Source organism: Emydura macquarii, unplaced genomic scaffold (genome assembly GCF_026122565.2).
Source record: "Emydura macquarii macquarii isolate MOO-44397 ecotype Brisbane River unplaced genomic scaffold, CSIRO-AGI_Emac_v2 contig_1790, whole genome shotgun sequence".
NCBI lineage: Eukaryota > Metazoa > Chordata > Testudines > Chelidae > Emydura > Emydura macquarii.
Window position 1 is genome coordinate 2,790,130 of NW_027131927.1, and position 19,851 is coordinate 2,809,980.

Sequence of the window (19,851 nt, forward strand, 5' to 3'; positions counted from 1 at the left end):
CGAGGCATCTAGGCTGGGGGTCTGGCTGGGGCTGTCAGGAGCATCACAATCCATGAAGCACAGGTGTAATACGCCACTTGGACACAGTGCTTGGCTACCAAGCTCTGCGCTGACCTGTTTTAGCACAGATTTCAGCCGCGGTGCAGAGAGCCTGGCAGAGACCTGGGGGTCAGAAGCTCAGATGACAGTGGCCCATTGTGCACGTAAACAGGGTCTGAACGAGCTCTCCCTAGCCATCTAGTGAGGGAAAACGGTTCAGGAGCAGGCCGCGTTTGCATAGACACACCTTCTCTGCCCAAGCTGCCCAAAATGATCAGTTCTGGCTGGTTTGGGATGACAAATCATCGAGGGTTTGAATGCACAGGGTGACGACACTATCATACGAGGAAAGGGCAACAGAACGGAATGCGGCAGGCCCTGCTTGCGGGGGTCACCCTAAACTGCACCTCACTTGCTAAGCAGGAAGAAGGGATGCCAGAGGGTGAGTGTTTCTACCTGGAGGTGCAAACTCTGCGTAAATTTCCTAGGCACCATTGGACCTGCCCCTTGCCAGCATTTAAGGACAGAGCTGATCAATGGAGAGTCCTTGTTTCTGGTTGGTCTCCCCTAGAGCTGCCTTCAGCACTGAGCAAGTCTAGGGGCAAAGTCTTAGGCCTTGTGTTGGGACATTGATTAAGACAACCCAGATTGCACTGACTGTGCAGCTCCCCCCTAGGTGCTGAATCACCCAGGGCTGGGTTAAGCGCATCTGAACGTGATGTCCTGGGAGCAGCAAGTAGCAGTGGCTAGCGGCGACAGAGAGACAGTGACCAGCCCAGTTGCATTGCTCGATGCCCCCCCAGGGGTGGGAGGGGAACCCTCATGAACACACCTTTGAACTCTGGGTCTTCGCTAACCGACTGTGACCTGGGCGCAGGGGAGGGAGAGGTGAGTAGCGCATTAAAGGGACTGTCGTTTGTTGGACTGCTCCCCCCTCCCCTCCGCAAGGTGAGAAACAGAAGCAAAAGACACCTGCCCAACGCACTGTGGGGTCGGATTTCTCAGGATCACATGCTTTCGAATCATGGTTGTGGCGTTTTCCCGAATGAACGCTGGGTTCCTTTCCCCTTTTTATTAAAAGTTTTCTTTGCTGCGCAGACTCAGTGTGTGCGAGAGAGGAAGTATCCCCAGATGTAAAAACTCAGCCCTTGTTGCCAACTCCACCTGGCGGAAGGGTTACACATGTAAGAATGAAACAGACGCAGACCCCTGAGAAAAGCAGCCCTGGACGCAGCTGGTACTTGAACTTGAGTTCACCCCTCCACCGCTCCCACACTGCTCCTCCTTGGGAGAAGATGAGAGAAAGAAAGAACCATATCGGACAGGTGTCAGTCATGTTGCTTAATGCACAGTTTGTGACGAGGCTGCTATAAGAACAACCTGGCTTCGTATGGCTATTATTACAGGTATTAGGGTCGCATCCTGAGACCCCGACTGAGATCAGGGGCCCCCGATTTGCCAAATGCTGCCCAGGCCCTGAACGAAATCAGGGCCCCCAACCAGCCACCATCGCTTTGGTCTTATCCAAACCAGCGCTCAGCTGCTCCCATGTTTAAACAATGCCAGAGGCCCCAGATAAGAACCGTATCCACCCCATACACGTTACAATCCTTGCTGGGTAAATACAGCCCAGCCGTCCTGAAATGAGCGAGTATAAAGCAGGGTACTGCCGGGCAGAGCGACTCAGGTGTTGAGACAGGTCTCGAGACAGGTCTCATAGATCCGAAGGCTAGAACAGGACTATTTTGATCATCTAGTCTGAGTTCCTGCAGAACGCAGGCCAGAGACCCTTTCCGAGCCGAGGTCCGAGAGATACAACCGCAGTGCACGATGGAGTGTGGGGATGCAACAGCTCTTTTGCTGGTGGTCTGTATTTCAGGACTGATCTTCATCTTAATGTGGAGACCAGCGTCCCGAAGAAGCCACCTTCCCCCTGGACCCGCTCCCTTGCCTTTCTTGGGCAACTTGCTGCAGCTGAAAAGCGAGGAGATGCTGAATTCGCTCAAGGAGGTACGTCACGCCATTTGCTCTTCCCAGTGAGAGGTTAAGAGCCTGCTACTGTTCCGGGCAGATGTGAAAAATATCCTGGCATCCTTCACTGCCAACAGGAATCTTGCCTGCATGAGGATGAGTGTTTTCTGGGGTATCCTTGGCTAAAAAAATCTCTCCCCTCCACTGCTGGGCATTATGGTATCTTGATTTATTGTCCCCCTTATTAAGTAGGACCTGGAGCCCCAAACAAAGATTAGGACCCTGGTGTATTAGGCACTGCATGTCCATATAGTGCGACGTATCAGGCGACTGATACACTCCGCCCCAGAGGTAGCCACATCTCACCGGTGCGTTCAGGCACTGGCTGGAAGGTGCGACAGGCACATGACTGCTCAGCACGCCTGAAAATCAACCCATTAATGATTAATAATAAATCTAATGGTGCAGTCAAGCACGGTGCACAGTGATCGTCTAGTGAGGCCTCCTCAAAAACACAGGCCGTAGGAGCGCCCGACAGTAATTCCTGTTAACTCTAGAAGAGCTAGAGATGATGATGATGATGATTGCATAATGGAATAGAGCTATAAAGGATAAAAAAAAAAATCAGAATTCTCTGCTGCAACCAACCTTTCATTCCTTAGGCAGCAGGGCGTGTGCATGGGTGGGGCTGGATATTTGGGGCCGAAAAGAGATTAGGGTTTGGGTGGGGAGAGCAGGCGCGGAGGAGGACACGAGGCGTTTGCTTTTCTAGATCCTAAAAGAAAAAGAAAAAGAAAAACAAGATTGGATTTTTGCACGGTTCACTGGCCTAGCTGGGCGGTGGCTGTACAATCCAGAAAGCCAATTGACACGCTGAGCTGTTGCAAACGGGGGGTGTCATTTCAGAAAAATCCAGGGGTGGGAGGCCAATTAGTGTTGGTGTGTAGAACATTACCTGTGGTTATATTATATCCAGCAAAGTCAGGTGGGGGAAGAGGGAAAAAGGTGGAGCAAACAGAACTATGAAAAGCCGGGCATGGGGGCAAAGCAAGATCTGGGAGTGGGGGGCAACTGCCCTTCATGCCCCAGAGCAAATCACGCCCCTGCTGCAGACTAGCACACAGGGATGCAATCTGTTCTCCATTTCTCCCCGACCCCCATTTCTACTGCAGCTCAGGGAAAAGTACGGCCCAGTCTTCACAATCCATCTGGGGCCCCGGCGGGTCGTGGTCCTGTGGGGGTACGAGGCGGTGAAGGAGGCTCTGGAGGATCGAGCCAACGAGTTCAGCGGGAGAGGGAAGCTGGCAGCCTTCGAGGAGGTTGTCCAGGGGTTTGGTGAGTCCTGAAGGCCATGCACTCTGGTGTGTTTAGTTTAAATGTTAGGGGTGTATATAAGGCACATGGTCTAATGGCTGGGAGCCAGGTCGCCTGGGTTCCTTTCCCAGGAGGGGAGTGGGATCTAGTGCTTAAAGTGAAGGGGGTTGGGATCAAGACTCCTGGGTTCCATTCCCAGGAGGGGAGTGGGGTCTAGTGGTTAGACCCGGGGAGGACTGGGAGTCGGGACTCCTGGGCTCCTTCCCAGCTCAGAGAAGGGAGTGGGGTCTAGTGGTTAAAGCGAGGGGGGGTTGGGAGCCAAAACTCCTGGGTTCTGTTCTGGTTCTGCCACTGGCTCAGTGAGTCATCTTGGGCAAGTCCATCTCTGTCTCCTATTACCCAGCTACAAAACCACCAGAGGTTGTTGTGAGGTTACCGTATTCATGTTTCTAATATGCACAGAGAATCTTGGCACGACAGAAATGCCAGACATCAGCAGCAGCACTTTCCAAACCAGCAGCAATGCCTATTTATTGCCGCACCTGCCACTCCAGTCTAGTGGACTGGCCAGTCACTGCGCTACCCGGGCACTGTATTTTGCTTCCCAGTTGCCTTTCGTGTGCACTTTAAAGGGCAGCTTGCACAATAATCCAATCCCTAGGGCTGATCTTTTCCAATGGGGAGCGGTGGCAGCAGCTGCGGCAGTTCTCCCTCGCCACACTGCAGAACTTCGACCTGGGGAAGCAGAGCATGGAGAAGCGAGTCCAGGAGGAGGCCCGGTGCCTGGTGGAAGAATTCAGGAAAACCAAAGGTTGGTGTATTTCTGGGTTTTTCTGTATGGCGGGGCCAAGGTCTGGGGAGCAGCTGCAGGCATTGCCCTTCCTGCACTGCTCTGTGACCCTCCCTGCTAGAAGCCGGCTCCTATCACCGGCAGACATTATGGTACCAAAGTCACTGGACGGGGTGAATGTCCCATCCCCTTTTCTCCTTCCAGGATCACCCTTCGACCCCACGTTCTTCCTGAGCCGCTCGGTCTCCAACGTCATCTGCTCCATCGTCTTTGGCAGGCGCTTCGATTACGCGGACGAGAGGTTCCTCAACTTGCTGGCCAAGATCAACCAGGTCTTGGTGCGGCTGAGCTCCACCTGGAGCTGGGTGAGCAGTCCAGGGAGCTGAGATGTGGATAGGACTCAGAACTCCCATACACCCCCCTCCTCAGGGGGCCACCCCTGCCCCCTTTATCCTGCTGGAGTGGAACAGGGAAGCTTGAGTGTCAGCCCCATAGACCATAAGGCTAGAAGGGAAGATCATAGAAATGTCAGGCTGGAAGGGACCTCAGATGTCAACTAGTCCATCCCCCTCTGCTAGGCAGGACCAAGTAAACCTAGCTCAACCCTGATGGGTGTTTGTCCAATTGACAAGGATTCCACAACCTCCTCAGGTCACTTGTTCCACGGCTTAACTATGCTTAGAGTTAGAAAGTTTTTCCTAATATCGAACCTAAATCTTTTTTGCTGCAGATGACTTCTTCACCTCATGAGCATCTAAACAAGATTAAGAAAGGGACTATTACACTGATAACAAGAATATCCAGAGTTGTCATAATTAGAACTGGTTGGAAATTTTCCAGCAGAAGGTTTTCCTGTCGGAAAATGCTGAATCAACTGAAAGCTAAATGTTTCACGGAGAAGTGTCAATTTGGGTGAAATTTCATTTCGAGGGGAAAAAATTATTTTGCTAAGATCAGATCATTTTGCTTCTACATTTTCTGGGATAGAATGTTTTGATTTCTCATTTTGAAATGACATTTCATTTCAAAACGTACTGTAGATTATGCAAAGCTTTTGAAAAAAATGTTGAAATCAAAACAAACATTTTCACTGAGCCAAAACTGATTTTTTAATTTTTTTTCCAGAATTTTGTGTCCCAGAAAATTTCTAATTCTTTTATTTTCATTCAGTTTTGAAAATCTGAAAGTAAAATGTTCGGAAAAAATTCCTACCACATAGTGAAGCTGACCAAGAAACATCACACATGCGTCCTCCTGGGTTTTCTCTGCCCTATATATTATGTTTATGGCACACAAACAAAGAAGTTAAATAAAAGCATCAAATACTTTTGCTGGAAGGTAGCAATGTAACACTGTTTCTGAGAATTCGGAATGATAACACACAAGAACCCAGAAACAGAGACACAAAGCAGGCTGCTCTTGAAGCACAGAAGCTAGGCTATCTGTCTGCAGATCGACCGTGATCATATGCTTCCCTGTTGAGCCCCCTGCCGGTAAGCAGGAATAGGAAACCTCTGAGCATTTAAAATGATTGCTCTACAATTTTAACACTGTTTTCCATACACCACTCTACAGCTCTATGAGATGTTTTCGTGGGTCATGCGCTTCTTTCCGGGAGCCCACAAACAAGTCTTCCAAGACATGGAGGACATCACCAACTTCATCCTGGAGAGGATTAAAGCAAACCAGGCGTCTCTGGACCGTGATAGCCCACGGGATTTCATCGACTGTTTCCTTATCCAAATGGAAAAGGTATGAAAAGAAAGAAGCTGAGAAGGATGGACAAGGCCTCAGTGGCTTTTATTTCACACATAGGGTTCAGGTATCGCCACTTACTTCATGGAATCAACCAAGTCTTTAAACTCCCCTTTGTCATGATGTCCATAAAAAACTTGACAACTGTTCAGCCACTTGTGTGCTGAAACCACGGCCTACCACACTGACTAGCATTGCTTTGTTGTCTCCTTGTGTTCCCTGGAGTGTCTCTTGCCTTATACATAGAACCAAAGCTCTTTGGGGGACCATCTTTTTGTTCTGTGTTTGTACAGCACCTAGCACAATGGAGGCCTGGGCCATGACCGGGGCTTATTGGCACTACAGTAATACAAATAAAAAATTAGAATAATAATTAATAAATATCTGAGTCCAGCCAAGCACCGCCATGATCTCTGAGTGCCTCCATGATAACCTAGAAACTCCATGGAAACCTGGTCCTGCTTGGAGCAGAGGGTTGGACTAGATGATCTCCTGAGGTCCCTTCCAACCCTCATCTTCTGTGACTATGATTCTAGCATCTCCCTGGAAACCTAGAATCTCCATGGTCTCTGAGAGCTGTTGTGTGTACTGTAACCCACATGGGCTCAGACACTCAGATTTATAAATGCAAACTTTTATTTGAACCAAAAGCATTTCATGCAGTTAACAGCTACTATTAAAGCAGTAGTTAGGCAAAGAAAGATAATGATCAGCTACCTTCTCCTGGGGCGTAGCTGGGTTGTGATGGATTGTTCATATGGGTGTATTGGAGCATTGTAGATTTTAGCCTGTATACCCACATCCATGTTACGTATTCATTATCCTTCTCCCAATCGACATGAAGCATTATGTATCTTTCAATTAACATCAAACATGGCTATCACTATGCTGTATGCATCCAATACATATACAATATTAGCCATTTCATTGGTTAATCATCAAACGTACATAACCCATACATGGTGACCACTTCATGGGTTGGCTGCTTAGCTCAGGATTATTTTTCATAGAACCATCAGGTCAGAAGAGACCGCCAGGGTCATCTAGTCCAGCCCCCTGCCAAGATGCAGGATTTGTTCTGTCTAAACCATCCAAGACAGATGGTTACCCAGCCTCCTTTTGGAAACCTCCCATGATGGAGCTTCCCCGACCTCCCTAAGTCGTCTGTGTCATTATCCTACCGTTCTTACAGTTAGGAAGTTTTTCCTGAGATTTAATCTAAAGCTGCTGTCCTGTAGTTTGAACCCATCACCTCGTCCTGCCCCCTGTGGCAAGAGAGAACACCTATTCTCCATCTTTTTTATGGCTGCCTTTCCAGTATTTGAAGACCGCTATCATGTCCCCCCTTGATCTCCTCTTTTCCAAACTAAACACACCCGGTTTCTTCAGCCTTTGCCCATCTGACTTGCATTCCAGCCCTTTGATCGTCTTTGTCACTTGCCTCTGCATCCTTTCCAGTTTCTCTACGTCCTTTCTATACATTGGTGACCAAAACTGGACACAGTACTCCAGCTGAGACCTAACCAGCGCTGAGCAGAGCGGTACTGTCACCTCCCATAACATGCTATGCCTCTATTAATGCAACCCAAAATTGCATTTGCTTTTTTTTTTTTCTTCCCCCAACAGCATCGCATGGCTGACTCATGTGGAGGTTGTGATCCACCGTAACTCCCAGATCCTTCTCAGCTGTGCTGCTGCCAAGCCAGTTATCCCCTGTTCTCTATTTGTGCATTTGGCTTTTCTTCCTGAAGTGTAGCACCTTACATTTGTCTCTTCTATGCTTTCCTGTTTGTGTCCTCAATGGTACTTTCTTGTTTATCTCAACTTGTTCTTCAAGTCATCGGCGTGGGTGGGGATCCTCCCATAAACCCACTACCATCAGTTCTTTAGCAAGCAACTTACCCAGTTTTTAGCTCGGGTACATTTTGTGGGTTTAAACAGACATTTTCCATCCTTGTCTATAAACAAGTTCATGTGGAAATACTCCTCAGACCTTAAAACACACTTTGACCTCCCGCAACCATTATCGTTTCTACATAATCCTTGTATGTATCTCCAGCAGTGCCTCCATGGTAACCTAGAGTCTCCTGGGTCCTTAAAGTCTCCATGGAAACCTGGCAACTCCATGGTAACCTGGCACCTTGTGGTATGCGAGGGGCTGAGGGCATCCGCTCAGCCCGTCTGCTCCTGATGCATTTTCAAATGACTGTTCCAAAAGGGCAGCTGCCTACAGGATTGGGGTTTGATCCAAAGCCTACTGAACTCCATGAGTCTATTCTGGTTTGCACTAGCTGAGGATCTGTCCCTATCCCGGTGATAACCCAAGTATCCATCTGTGCTTTCCAAGGAAATTCTGAACCCCTCCACGGAATTCCACGTCAGAAACTTGGTCATGACCGTGTTCAACCTCTTCTTCGCTGGGACAGAGACCGTCAGCTCCACCCTGCGCTACGGACTCCTGATCCTGCTGAAATACCCAGAGGTTGAAGGTAATTTAGTGGGCAGGAAGCACAGTGAGCTGGCATTTAGGTTGCAAGCTTGGAATAAATGGGCCAGATGCCCAGCTGGTGTCCATAGGTATAGCTCACTGGACTCCAATGGAGCTGAGGATGCGGCCTGAATAGGTGGTCACTTTTTGCCCTCATCTGGAGCATTCAGACGTGGAATGAGTTTGATGGATCTCAGCCCAGTTCCTAGCATCACTAGCCCATATGTTATCATCCTCCCAATGGGTCTGGCCTTCCTTCTCAAGGGTTCCCTCCGGGGCACACCCCGACTGGGAGCTAGAGAGGCAGAGAGAACGGCAGGGTCTGTCTGCATCCAGCAGCCTCAGTAGAGAAACCTCCATGGAGTCGCCCCAGCAGAGCTCTCCCCTTCTCCACAGTGAGGGACCCAGTGGGCGTCATTGGTGACTGACACCAGGGAACCCCACGAGGGACACACAACCACCCTCCCAAGAGCTGGACTGTGTTATCCTTGGATTTTTGGTCCCAGGGGCCATGCCCCTGATCCTAGCTGGCCTTCTCTGCGGCATGTCACTGCCCTAGGAGAGCATCAGATCTGCAGATGGTGAACATCATCTCCACGGACTTCCCTGCTCTGGCCCTAACATCCTCTCTGGGCCATTGCGGTGACCCACGGGACCACCCCGCAGATCCCCAGCTCTGTTGCAAAGCAGGCTCTCAGACCAGTGAAGAACAAGGCCCTTCAATTCCCAGGCCCACGTGGGGTTTCTTCACATCTCCAGCCATGCCTTGTTTTACGTTCCACTCGCCTCGCCATAGAAAAGATGACCCAGGAGATCGGCCGGGTGATTGGGTGGAGCCGCATGCCGGCCATGGAGGACCGAAACCAAATGCCCTACACCAACGCCGTTCTCCATGAGATCCAGCGGTTCAGCGATGTTATTCCCTTGAATCTCCCACACGCACTGACCCAGGACACCCGCTTCAGGGGGTACACCATTCCCAAGGTAATAACAGCAACTGTTCAGGGCCGGGTTCCCTTCCCGCTCCCCTCAATGTGAACCAGAGTAACTCCACTTGAGCCAGCGTTTCACCAATGTAAATCCGGTGCAACTGAGCAGAATGATCTCAAATCATTTTATCCCAAGGAAGATTGGGATCATTAGACCCATTTTGCAGAGAGGGAGACTGAGGCAATGGTCGAACCAGGAATAGAACCCAGGAGTCCTGACTCCTCATCCCCCCAGTCTAGCCATTGCATCTCTTCCTCTCTGCTGTCCAGGGCACAGATGTGTTCCCAGTGCTGAGCTCTGTGATGAAGGACCCCAGCCGTTTCAGTGACCCCGAAAGCTTTGACCCCGGGCATTTCCTAGACGAGCAGGGTCACTTCCAGGCAAACAACGCCTTCATGCCGTTCTCCACAGGTACAGAACGAGGGGGGAGGGAGGGGGGAAGAGGACATCATGGCAGCCCAGCCAGCCCCCCAACGGTGGCTTCCAAGACGCAGGCAAGACGCCCCTAGTGGGCAGATATAGAATAACATGCCCGACAGAGAAATTCCGTCTAACCCATTTCAGTTAGCGGTTGGTTCAGCTCCCATAGCAGTAGGGGAGTGGGACCCCCATTCCGCCAGGCACTGCCCAGGCCCCGAATGAGATCAGGGCCCCCGTCGCGCCAGGCGCTGCATAGACACAGAGTGAGAGACACTCCCTGCCCCAATGACTTGTGTTAAAACAGCAGAGAGAGCAGACAGCAGCTCCGTTTTTAACTCGGATTAGCAGCTCTGGTCTCTCAGGCTCCCCGTAGGTTGTAAGCAGAGCTCCCAGGTCTTTACTGCTATTTTAACCTGGAGGCTTGACCATACATGAAACGCTGAGCCACTGTAGTGCTTCAGTGTAGACACTGACGGGAGGGGTTCTCCCATTGGCGTAGTAAATCCGCCTCCCCAGGCTAGAATTCTGCCATCAAGCTAGCGCTGTCTAACACAGTGACTTAGGTCAGCTTAACTATGTCACTTAGGGGGCTGGATTTTTCACACCCCTGAGAGATGAGGCTGGGTCGATCTCACTGTCTGGCACAGACCAGCCCTATGTTCTGAACACCTTTTTTTTTTTTTTTTTTGCAGCACAGTCTGACTTGTCTGAGGCCGTGCAGCAAAGCCAGGAACAGAACCCCGCTGTCCTGAATGCCACTTCAGTTTCCTGCCCATTAGACCACACTGCCTCTCGCTTAGTTTGCCCCACTAGCTCTCAGCCTACTCCATACCATGCCCCTCTCCCATTTAGCACTGAGGGAGGAAGAGATGGTAGCAATGCCCAAGATACCCTCACAGGGTAAATTCCACTTCTGCCGATTTGCTTGGTTAGAACGATATGGAGGGTGGGGTGCGGTTAATTTCATCCCTTGCTTTTATCCATAGGGAAGCGAATCTGCGTGGGCGAGAGGCTGGCTAGCATGGAGCTCTTCATCTTCCTGACCGCCATCCTGCAGAGCTTCGCCTTAAAGTCCCCCGTCCCCCTGCAGGACATCGACCTCAAGCCACGAGTCAGCGGCTTTGCAAACATACCTCCCTGCTACCAGCTCTGCGCGGTGCCATACCACGGCACAAGCGAAGTGAACGAGGAGCAGCCCAAAGATTGTCCACAGGGGATGGTGGGGACTGCAGGGGCTCCACCGAATGATAGGCCATCGAAAGGGCCAAACCCAGCAATTGAACAATAGGCTCCCTACTTTTTTGACTTGAGCAACTGGCTCACGGGTCTGGGAGGGATGTTTTCATGAGGAGGAGAAATGGAAGAGAGGAGTCAGGTATTTCTTCGATGCTCTGTTTATTTGCAAATGTATCAAGCCCTGTTTCTGTGAACACAGTAGGAATCAAACACCGGGGGGGGGGGGGGGGTGGATTCTTTGCTCACAGTTCCATGCCTCTTTTCAACCAGCACGCTGCCCAAAAACCTCTCCCTTGGCTTCTTCTCAGGGTCATGCTCCAACTGTATGCCCTGGCTGTTTCCTTGGCTTTTTGTTCCTTCTCTGTGTCAGTTTCTTACTGCCTCTTTCTCACACAGCAGACACAGACAGATAGGTGGGTGCATAGGGGGACAGACAGATACATGGTCTAGCTATTACCTTGTCCTGCCTTGAGTGCAAAGGACTGAACTAGATGCCCTCTCGAGGTCCCTTCCAGTCTGACACTGCTATGGATAGGTGTAAGTGGTGATAAATCGAATCATAAAAATGTCGGGCTGGAAGACACCTCAAAAGGTCATCTAGTCCAGTCCCCTGAGCTGAGGCAGGACCAAGTAAACCTAGACCATCCCTGGCAGGGGTTTGTCCGACCTCTTCTTAAAAACCTCCAAAGACGGGGATGTCACAACCTTCCTTGGAAGCCTATTCCAGAGCTTGACTCCCCTTAGAGTTAGAAAGGTTTTCCTAATATCTCACCTAAATCTCCCTTGCTGCAGATTAAACCCCTAAGTGCTTGTCCTACCTTTAGTGGACCTGGAGAACAACTGATCACCGTCCTCTTTATAACAGCCCTCCACATATGAGAAGATCCCTCCCTCAGTCTTCTTTTCTCAAGAGTAAACAGGCCCTGACTTTTTAAACCTTTCCTCCTGGGTCAGGATTTCTACACCTTTTCTCATTTTTATGCTCTCCTCTGGACTATCTCCAGTTTGTCCACATCTTTCCTGAAATGTGCTGCCCAGAACTGGACACAGGATTGCAGCTACGGCCTCACTAGTGCTGAGCAAAGCAGGACAGTTACCACCCATGTCTCACATACGACCCTCCTTTTAACACACCCCAGAATGATATTAGTCTTTTTCGCAACTGCATCCCACTCCCCATTCTGTAGCTGTGCATTTGATTTTTCCTCCCTACATGAAGTGCTTTGCACTTATCTTTATTGAATTTCATCTGGTTGATTTCAGACTCATTCTCTTATTTGTCCAGGTCATTTGGAATTCTAACCCTGTCCTCCAAAGTGCTTGCAACCCCTCCCACTTGGGTGTCACCCGCAAATTTTATAGCCATGCTCCTCACTGCATTACCCAAGTCATGAATGAAATGTCAAATAGTCGAACCCGGGGTTGACTTCTGGAGGGCTCCCCTAGGTACGCCTTCCCAGTTTGACAGCACACCATTGAGAACTACTCTTGGAGTATGGACATTGAAGCCGTTGTGCACCCACCTTATCATAACATCATCTAGACTGCATCTCCCTAGTTTGCTTATGAGAATGTCATACAGGACTATGACAAAAGCCGAGCTACATCATGTCTGCTGCTTCCCCCATCCATTAGGCCAGCAACCCTCTCAAAGAAAGAAATTAGATAGACTTTAATGGAGTTACATTAGCTCAGTTTAGCTCAGTTTATTTAATATCCAACAGGACTCTTTCCATTTAAGCTTGAAACACAAATCTGTGTAAAATATTCCCTCTCTCTTCACTACACCCAGCCAGCCCCAAGACTCAGCGGCAGCGATAACTTGCTCACCTAGTGACAGTGCACTACTCAGGCGTGATCAAGGCCCACATGCTCTGCTACTTTAGCTGCTGATGGCTGACTGCTCTAGGGTGGGACCTGTGCACAAGGAAGATTGGCAGCCATTGTTGGTGGGAAGGTTTGCTCTTCTTTGTGAGCAGTGTCACGAAGGGCCTAGCAGGCTGGGATTTGGGAGACCTGGATTTCCCACTGGCCTCCTGGGTGACCTCAAGCAAATGATGGCCCTGCTCCGTGCCTCAGTTTCCCCAGCTGTAAAATGAGGCTAATGATTCCAACCTGCTTTGAAATGTACAGCTGGAAAGTGCTGGGTAAGAGCTCGGTGTTATTGTTGCCTCAGCTGCTGTGAAATCAATTTTAAAAATTCTTAAATGGTCTCTTTTCAAATAAATTATTTATGGAGGGCTGTCAGCCTGCCAGGCGTTCCTGAGAGATGACAGACCAGGACTAAGGCATGGCCTGGCACTGGAGCAGTAGCTAGCCATTTGTATCTCTAGATTCATCGATTCCAAGGCCAGGAGAGACCCCTGTGATCATCTAGCACAGCCACAGAACTGTCCCAAGGTAAATCCCACAGCAAATCACCCTCCATTTCTGTCTTGCATCCTCCCTTAAATCTGTGGTCAGCATACAGCCACAGGGCAGCAGCATGAACCCACAAAGGAAAGGTCTTCTAGCCACACACACACACACACACACACCCCCGACCCAGGGATTGATCCTCTTGCTAGTCATTAAGTAGAGCTGGGTGGGATTATTTTCAATGAACTGCCCCCACCACCACCACCACTCCCCCACCCCACGTCAGAAAATGCTGATTTGTCAGAACGAAACGGTTTCACGGAAATGTATCGTTTCTATAGCACTTTGGTTAGGTCTGGGAGGGAATTTCTGGTCCAAACAAGAGACAGAAGGCATGTTCCTAAAGTAGCTAATAGCTCAGTAGTTAAGGGACTCACCTAGCAGGTAAAAGATGCAGGTTCAAGACTCAATCTGATAGAGAAGTGATTTATGCCTGGGTCTCCTATGTCCCAGCTGAGAGCCCTAAACCGCTGGGGTAGCAATAAGGCGGTTTTTTCCATGAACAATTTCAAAAGGCCTGGTTTTCATCCCGAGGCGGAGTGAAGACAAATGTTGAAACCTCTACATTTTTCCTGCAGTGGAATTCTTGCTTCTCTCTTCGAGTGATTGCTCATATGCATTCCAACAGAGGTGAGGGCGCGCCCCGTGCACGAGTCTCCGGAAGCTTTTTTGCCCTAGCAACCCCCGCAGGGTCGGCTCCGGCGCCCCCTGGAGTGCCGCGCTCATGTCGCGGTATATATGGCGCCGCCGACCCCGCGGGTCCCCAGTTCCTTCTTTCCGCCCGTGACGGTAGCTGGAACGCTAGTGCCCTTGCTATACGTGCAAGTAGCAACCCTTGTTTTTATGTAAATAGTTAAATAATAGTTAGATAGTTGTTAATAGTAAGATAGATTGAAAATAGAGTTATAGTTAAGGACTTTCGCCCTTCGGGGCAGGCACAGCCATGCCGGGATCCACTGGATTCAAAGCCTGCGTGGCGTGCATGAAGGCCTTCCCAGTCAGCGACCCCCATGACAGGTGCCTTCGCTGCCTGGGAGAACTGCATCGCAAAGAGCGCTGCAAAATATGCAAAGCCTTCAAGCCACGGACACAAAAAGAACGCAATGCCCGCTTGAAGGCTATGTTAATGGAGTCAGCGCTTCGCCCCGACTCCGAGCCCTCCAGATCGCCGGCGGCACCGAGTGTCTCGTCGGTGCAGAGTGCCCCGCCGGCACCGACCACATCGGCACTGACCACATCGGCACCGACCACATCGGCACCGACCAAGACGGCACCGACGAAAAAGAAACGGCCCAAGGCCGTACTCATGGACTCCCCCCAGCGACCGGAACGGCTGGGGGCGATTCAGGAGATGCCCCAGCCCCGTGCCATGGACTTGTCGGCACTGGCATCTCCTCGCAGGGAGCCTCCCCCGACCCTGGGGGGTGGGGTAGTGCCCCTGCAGGGACCGTCGACGCCGGAGGCGTTTGCGGCTTCTCGTGCCCTCATGGGCATGCCCACGCCTCCGTCTCCCCCTCGGCCGAGGGTTCCGGGAATTGCGTCTCGGGGTAAACCCGCGCTGGGTTACCCCGGTGGGTGGCAGAGACGGCAGGAGAGGTCTCCCCCCAGACGGTCAAGGAGGGACAGCGACAGCTCCCCTCCTAGCTCCGACCATGGGTCGTTGAGCCCCTCGGCACCGCGCCGGCTAGGGTGGTCCCGAGACGCCGGCAGGAGGCATCACAGTTCAGCCTCCGAGGGTTCCCGATCCTTAGAATCCCGGCGCCGATCACCAGCTCATGCCCCGGCACCGGCATCTACGGCACCGAAAGAGCATTCTGGGGGCCGCAGTCCGGTGCGCTCACCCACCAGCGGCCGGCACCGGTCCCGTTCCCGGCACCGGTCTGATTCCCCGAGGCACACCCGGCACCGGTCTCGCTCACCAGCTTCCCGGCACCGGTCCCGTTCCCCAAAGCGAAGCCGACGCCGCTCTCCATCTCCGCTCTCGGTACGGAGCAGAGGGCGACGCTCCCGATCCCCAACAAGGAGCCCGGCGCGGGTCCCGGTGGCCGAACGCAAGTCCCGGCACCGGTCTAGATCCCCGGGGCAAACTCCGCAGCGGAGCAGGGAGACGCGTCGGGAGACCCCTAGCCCTGTCGGCACCGTGGCTCAGAGCGCTTCGGTACCGGCAGAGGCCCCAGACTCCGGTCGCCGGACAAGCACTAGCCGGGATCGAAGGGCTCCAGATCACTGTCACATAGCCCGGGACGGGCTCCGGCACCGCAGCACACGGCACCGACCGTTACGGCACCGCACCACAAAGAGCTCACGCCAAGGCGCCGCTCCAGGTCTCCACCTTATAGAAAACGCCAGGCCAAATCGAGGGCGTATAGAAGGCATTCTTCCTCTTCCTCCAGCCGCTCCCCACCATACCGGCGTCGTCAACATCGCCGGGACCACTCCAGGTCATCTAGGAGTACTTCACGGGAGCGGGAAGATAGGAGCCGCGGATCCAGGAGACACGCGCACGACCCCATCACCCAAGGGGTCTCCTCGGGCGCGGCACCGGTACCGGTACCGCAGGGATCCTACCCGGCACCGGGAGCGGTGCCGTCATGGCCACAGGGGCCTTGGCAATGGCCATATTGGCAATGGGCACCACAGCCCACACAGGGCACGGGCTCAGTACCCTCCATGGGACCTCAACCCGCACCCCCCTCGAAGCCAAGGGGACGAGGGGAACTCTTCAGAAGAAGAGTCTGATCCCTTGGAAGGCCCATCCACGGGGCCAATTCCTCAGTCTTCCTCTTCCTCCCCGCCAGAGACAACGGCGAGAGATCGGGGGACCCCGCTGCCGGACTTCAAAACCCACCAAGAGCTCCTCAAGCGTCTGGCAGAGAACTTAAAGCTGGACATCAAGGAGCTAGTAGAGGAGGAGGACCCCCTCTTTGGAGCTGTTGGCCCAGCAGGTCCGGCTAGGATCGCACTCCCGGTTCATGAGAGTGTGCTCAAACTGGTTAAGCCCCTCTGGGAGAACCCAGCCTCAGTGGCACCTACCTCTAAGACAGCAGAGAGGAAATATTACGTGCCACTGCAAGGGTTTGAGTACTTGTTTAATCACCCATCCCCAGGGAGCCTGGTTGTGGACGCTGTAAATCAGCGGGACAGGCAGGGGACACATGCAAATACTCCCAAAAATAAAGAGAGTAAGAAACTTGATCTCTTTGGGAGAAAGGTATATTCTACAGCAGCACTGCAGCTCCGTATGGCCAATTATCAAGCGCTGCTAGGCGTTACACACTGAACCTGTGGTCCTCACTCCAGAGGTTTCTCCAAGGTCTGCCCCAGGACATGTTGGCAGACTTTACTACACTGGTCCAGGAGGGCTCCTTGGTTGCCAATGCTGCCCTTCAATCGGCTAGCGATGCCACGGACGCAGCGGGGAGGGCTATGGCCTCGGGCATAGTTATGCGCAGGGCATCCTGGTTACAGTCCTCCGGACTCTCGCCTGAAGTGCAGCAGGCCATTCAGGACTTGCCCTTTACGGGAACTGGCCTCTTCTCTGAAAGAACGGATGAGAAGCTGCACGCGTTAAAGGATTCGAGAGCCACCTTGAAATCCCTGGGTCTCTATGTGCCACAAGCAGCTAGGAGGCAGGGTCGACCACGCCCCCTAGGCAGCAGCAGCAGCAACCTCCACCGAGACCACCCCCAAGACCCCCTCAGTCGAGACGGGGCAGGGATCGGTTCCGTCAAGGCAATCGTCGGGACCGCCAAGGCCCAGCTGGGGGCTCCCAGCAAGGGCCGCAAAAGGGTGCCAAGCGGCACTTTTGATGGGACGCCCGAGGGTGGCACCCCCCATCTCCTGGTCTACTCGGACTTTCATGAACAGACTGTGTCCGTTCCTTCCCGAGTGGCAGAGCATAACCTCGGATCGCTGGGTACTGAGTATAATTCAAAGAGGTTATGCCCTGCAACTCTCTGCCTTCCCACCGGACCTTCCCCCTACCCCGTCCCTCTTCAGGGACCCCTCTCACGAGCAGCTCCTTATTCAGGAGGTGAATGCCCTCCTCCTCCTGGGGGCGGTGGAAGAGGTTCCTCTTCAGGAAAGAGGCAGGGGGTTCTATTCCCGGTATTTCCTTATCCCCAAGGCAAAGGGAGGCCTCAGGCCTATTCTGGACCTTCGACGTCTAAACAGGTTCATCAGACGCCTCAAGTTCCGCATGGTCTCCCTAGCCTCCATCATTCCCACACTAGATCCAGGAGATTGGTTTGCTGCCCTCGACCTACAGGATGCCTACTTTCATATTTCCATCCTCCCAGGCCACAGGCGTTTTCTACGATTTCAGGTAGCTGGTGGCCACTACCAGTTCTCGGCCCTACCCTTTGGCCTTTCTTCAGCTCCCAGGGTATTTACAAAATGTATGGCGGTGGTGATTGCCCACCTCCGCCGCAAGGGAGTTCAGATCTTCCCTTACCTAGACGACTGGCTAATCCGGGGCCGGTCCAGAGTCCATGTCCAGAACAGCCTGACACTAACTCGCACAATATGCGGCAGGCTGGGTCTGCTCATAAACGAGCAGAAGTCCACCCTCATACCAGTACAACGAATAGACTTTATAGGGGCCACTCTGGATGCAGTCCAAGCCAGGGCCTTCCTCCCCCAGCCCCGCTTCGAGGCAATGACTACCATCATAGACAATCTCCACAGGTCCCCCACGACCACGGCCAGGCACTGCCTTCAACTGTTGGGTCACATGGCGGCTTGCACCTATGTCGTGAGACTCGCTCGCCTCAAACTCAGACCCCTACAGGGGTGGTTGGCCTCTGTATACGCTCCGGCCAGGCACTCTCTCGGACGGGTAGTCACTGTCCCAATTTCGGTTCTGAGGTCATTAATTTGGTGGACGAACCCCATGGAAGTATTGAGAGGGGTCCCCTTTGCAGAGTTGACACCCTCCATAACTCTGATTACGGACGCTTCGGATGTGGGTTGGGGGGCCCACATAAGCAGAGACCTCAGCACGCAGGGCCTCTGGTCGACGCAGGAACAAAAGCTCCACATCAATGTACGGGAGCTCCGAGCAGTCCACCTGGCCTGCAAGGTCTTCCTCAAATTCCTGAAGGGTCAGGTAGTTCAAGTCATGACAGACAACACTGCTGCCATGTTTTATATAAACAGGCAAGGGGGGCTCGCTCATCAGCCCTCTGCCAGGAAGCGACGCAGTTGTGGGACCTTGCGGTGAGGCACAACTTTCATTTGTCTGCCTCTCACCTCCCTGGGGTCAGGAACGACGAGGCGGACCGCCTCAGCAGGTTGTTCTCACCCCGCCACGATTGGTCACTACACTGGGAGGTGACAACTTTTCTCTTCCGCAAGTGGGGTATTCCCCAACTAGATCTATTTGCGTCGGCATCGAACAAGAAGTGTCTGAGGTTTTGCTCCCTCCGGGGGCGAGACCCGAACTCCATCTCAGACGCCTTCCTCATTCAGTGGACGGGGGCTCTCATGTATGCCTTTCCCCCGTCCCACTGCTTCCCAAAGTACTCTTGAAAATAAAGAGAGACAGAGCCAATGTTATCCTTATCGCCCCGGCGTGGCCGAGGCAATACTGGTACAGCCTCCTGTTGGACCTTTCTATAGCCACGCCGATACCACTTCCGAAACGCTACGACCTGCTCTCCCAGGACCGGGGTCGCCTGCTGCACCCAGACCTGGACTCCCTACACCTGACAGCATGGAGGCTTTGTGGTTGACGGAGGGAGAGAGGGCCTGTTCGGCGCAGGTCCAATTAGTCCTACTGGGTAGCAGGAAACAATCTACCCAGGTGGTGTACAAGGCGAAATGGAAGCGTTTCACGGTTTGGGCGGCCTCCAGGGGTGTCCCGCCCGATTGTTCACCCATTCAGGTGATTCTTGAGTATCTCCTCCACTTAAAGTCGTTGGGTTTGGCATTGGCCTCCCTCAGGGTACACCTAGCGGCCATTTCGGCCTTCCACGAACCACTGGAAGGAAGGTCGATCTTCTCACACCCTATGTCCATTAGGTTCCTCAAGGGGATAGAGAGGCTATATCCGCAGGTCCGTGACCCGGTGCCTCTGTGGGATCTAAACCTGGTCCTCTCCAGGTTGACAGGCCCCCCTTCGAGCCTATGGCTACATGCCCTTTGCTCATCCTCTCCTGGAAGGTAGCCTTCCTCGTGGCCATCACATCGGCCAGGCGGGTATCCGAAATCAGAGCACTAACCTCGGAACCCCCATACACAGTTTTCTATAGTGACAAAGTGCGACTGAGACCCCACCCAGCCTTTTTACCTAAGGTGGTGTCTCAGTTCCACTATAACCAGGATATCTTCCTCCCCGTGTTCTTTCCCAAACCGCACGGTTCGGAGGAGGATCGGAGATGGCACTCGCTGGACGTCAGAAGAGCCCTGGCCTTCTACATTGAGAGAACCA

At 52.5% G+C, this 19,851-nt stretch overlaps 1 protein-coding gene and 1 non-coding gene across 2 annotated transcripts; both read left to right on the plus strand.

Annotated features, from left to right (window-relative positions):
- Nucleotides 1-1,869: 1,869 nt before the first annotated feature.
- On the plus strand, nucleotides 1,870-11,055 carry LOC137159063 (cytochrome P450 2G1-like). The gene is made up of 9 exons (XM_067557245.1): nucleotides 1,870-2,049; nucleotides 3,183-3,345; nucleotides 3,986-4,135; nucleotides 4,319-4,479; nucleotides 5,690-5,866; nucleotides 8,217-8,358; nucleotides 9,154-9,341; nucleotides 9,617-9,758; nucleotides 10,754-11,055. Exons 1-9 carry the CDS (start codon nucleotides 1,870-1,872, stop codon nucleotides 11,053-11,055), a joined length of 1,605 nt encoding a protein of 534 aa, XP_067413346.1.
- Nucleotides 5,862-5,975, plus strand: LOC137159227 (U6atac minor spliceosomal RNA). The gene has a single exon (XR_010921602.1). It is a non-coding gene; the product is annotated as a U6atac minor spliceosomal RNA (small nuclear RNA).
- Nucleotides 11,056-19,851: the final 8,796 nt, after the last annotated feature.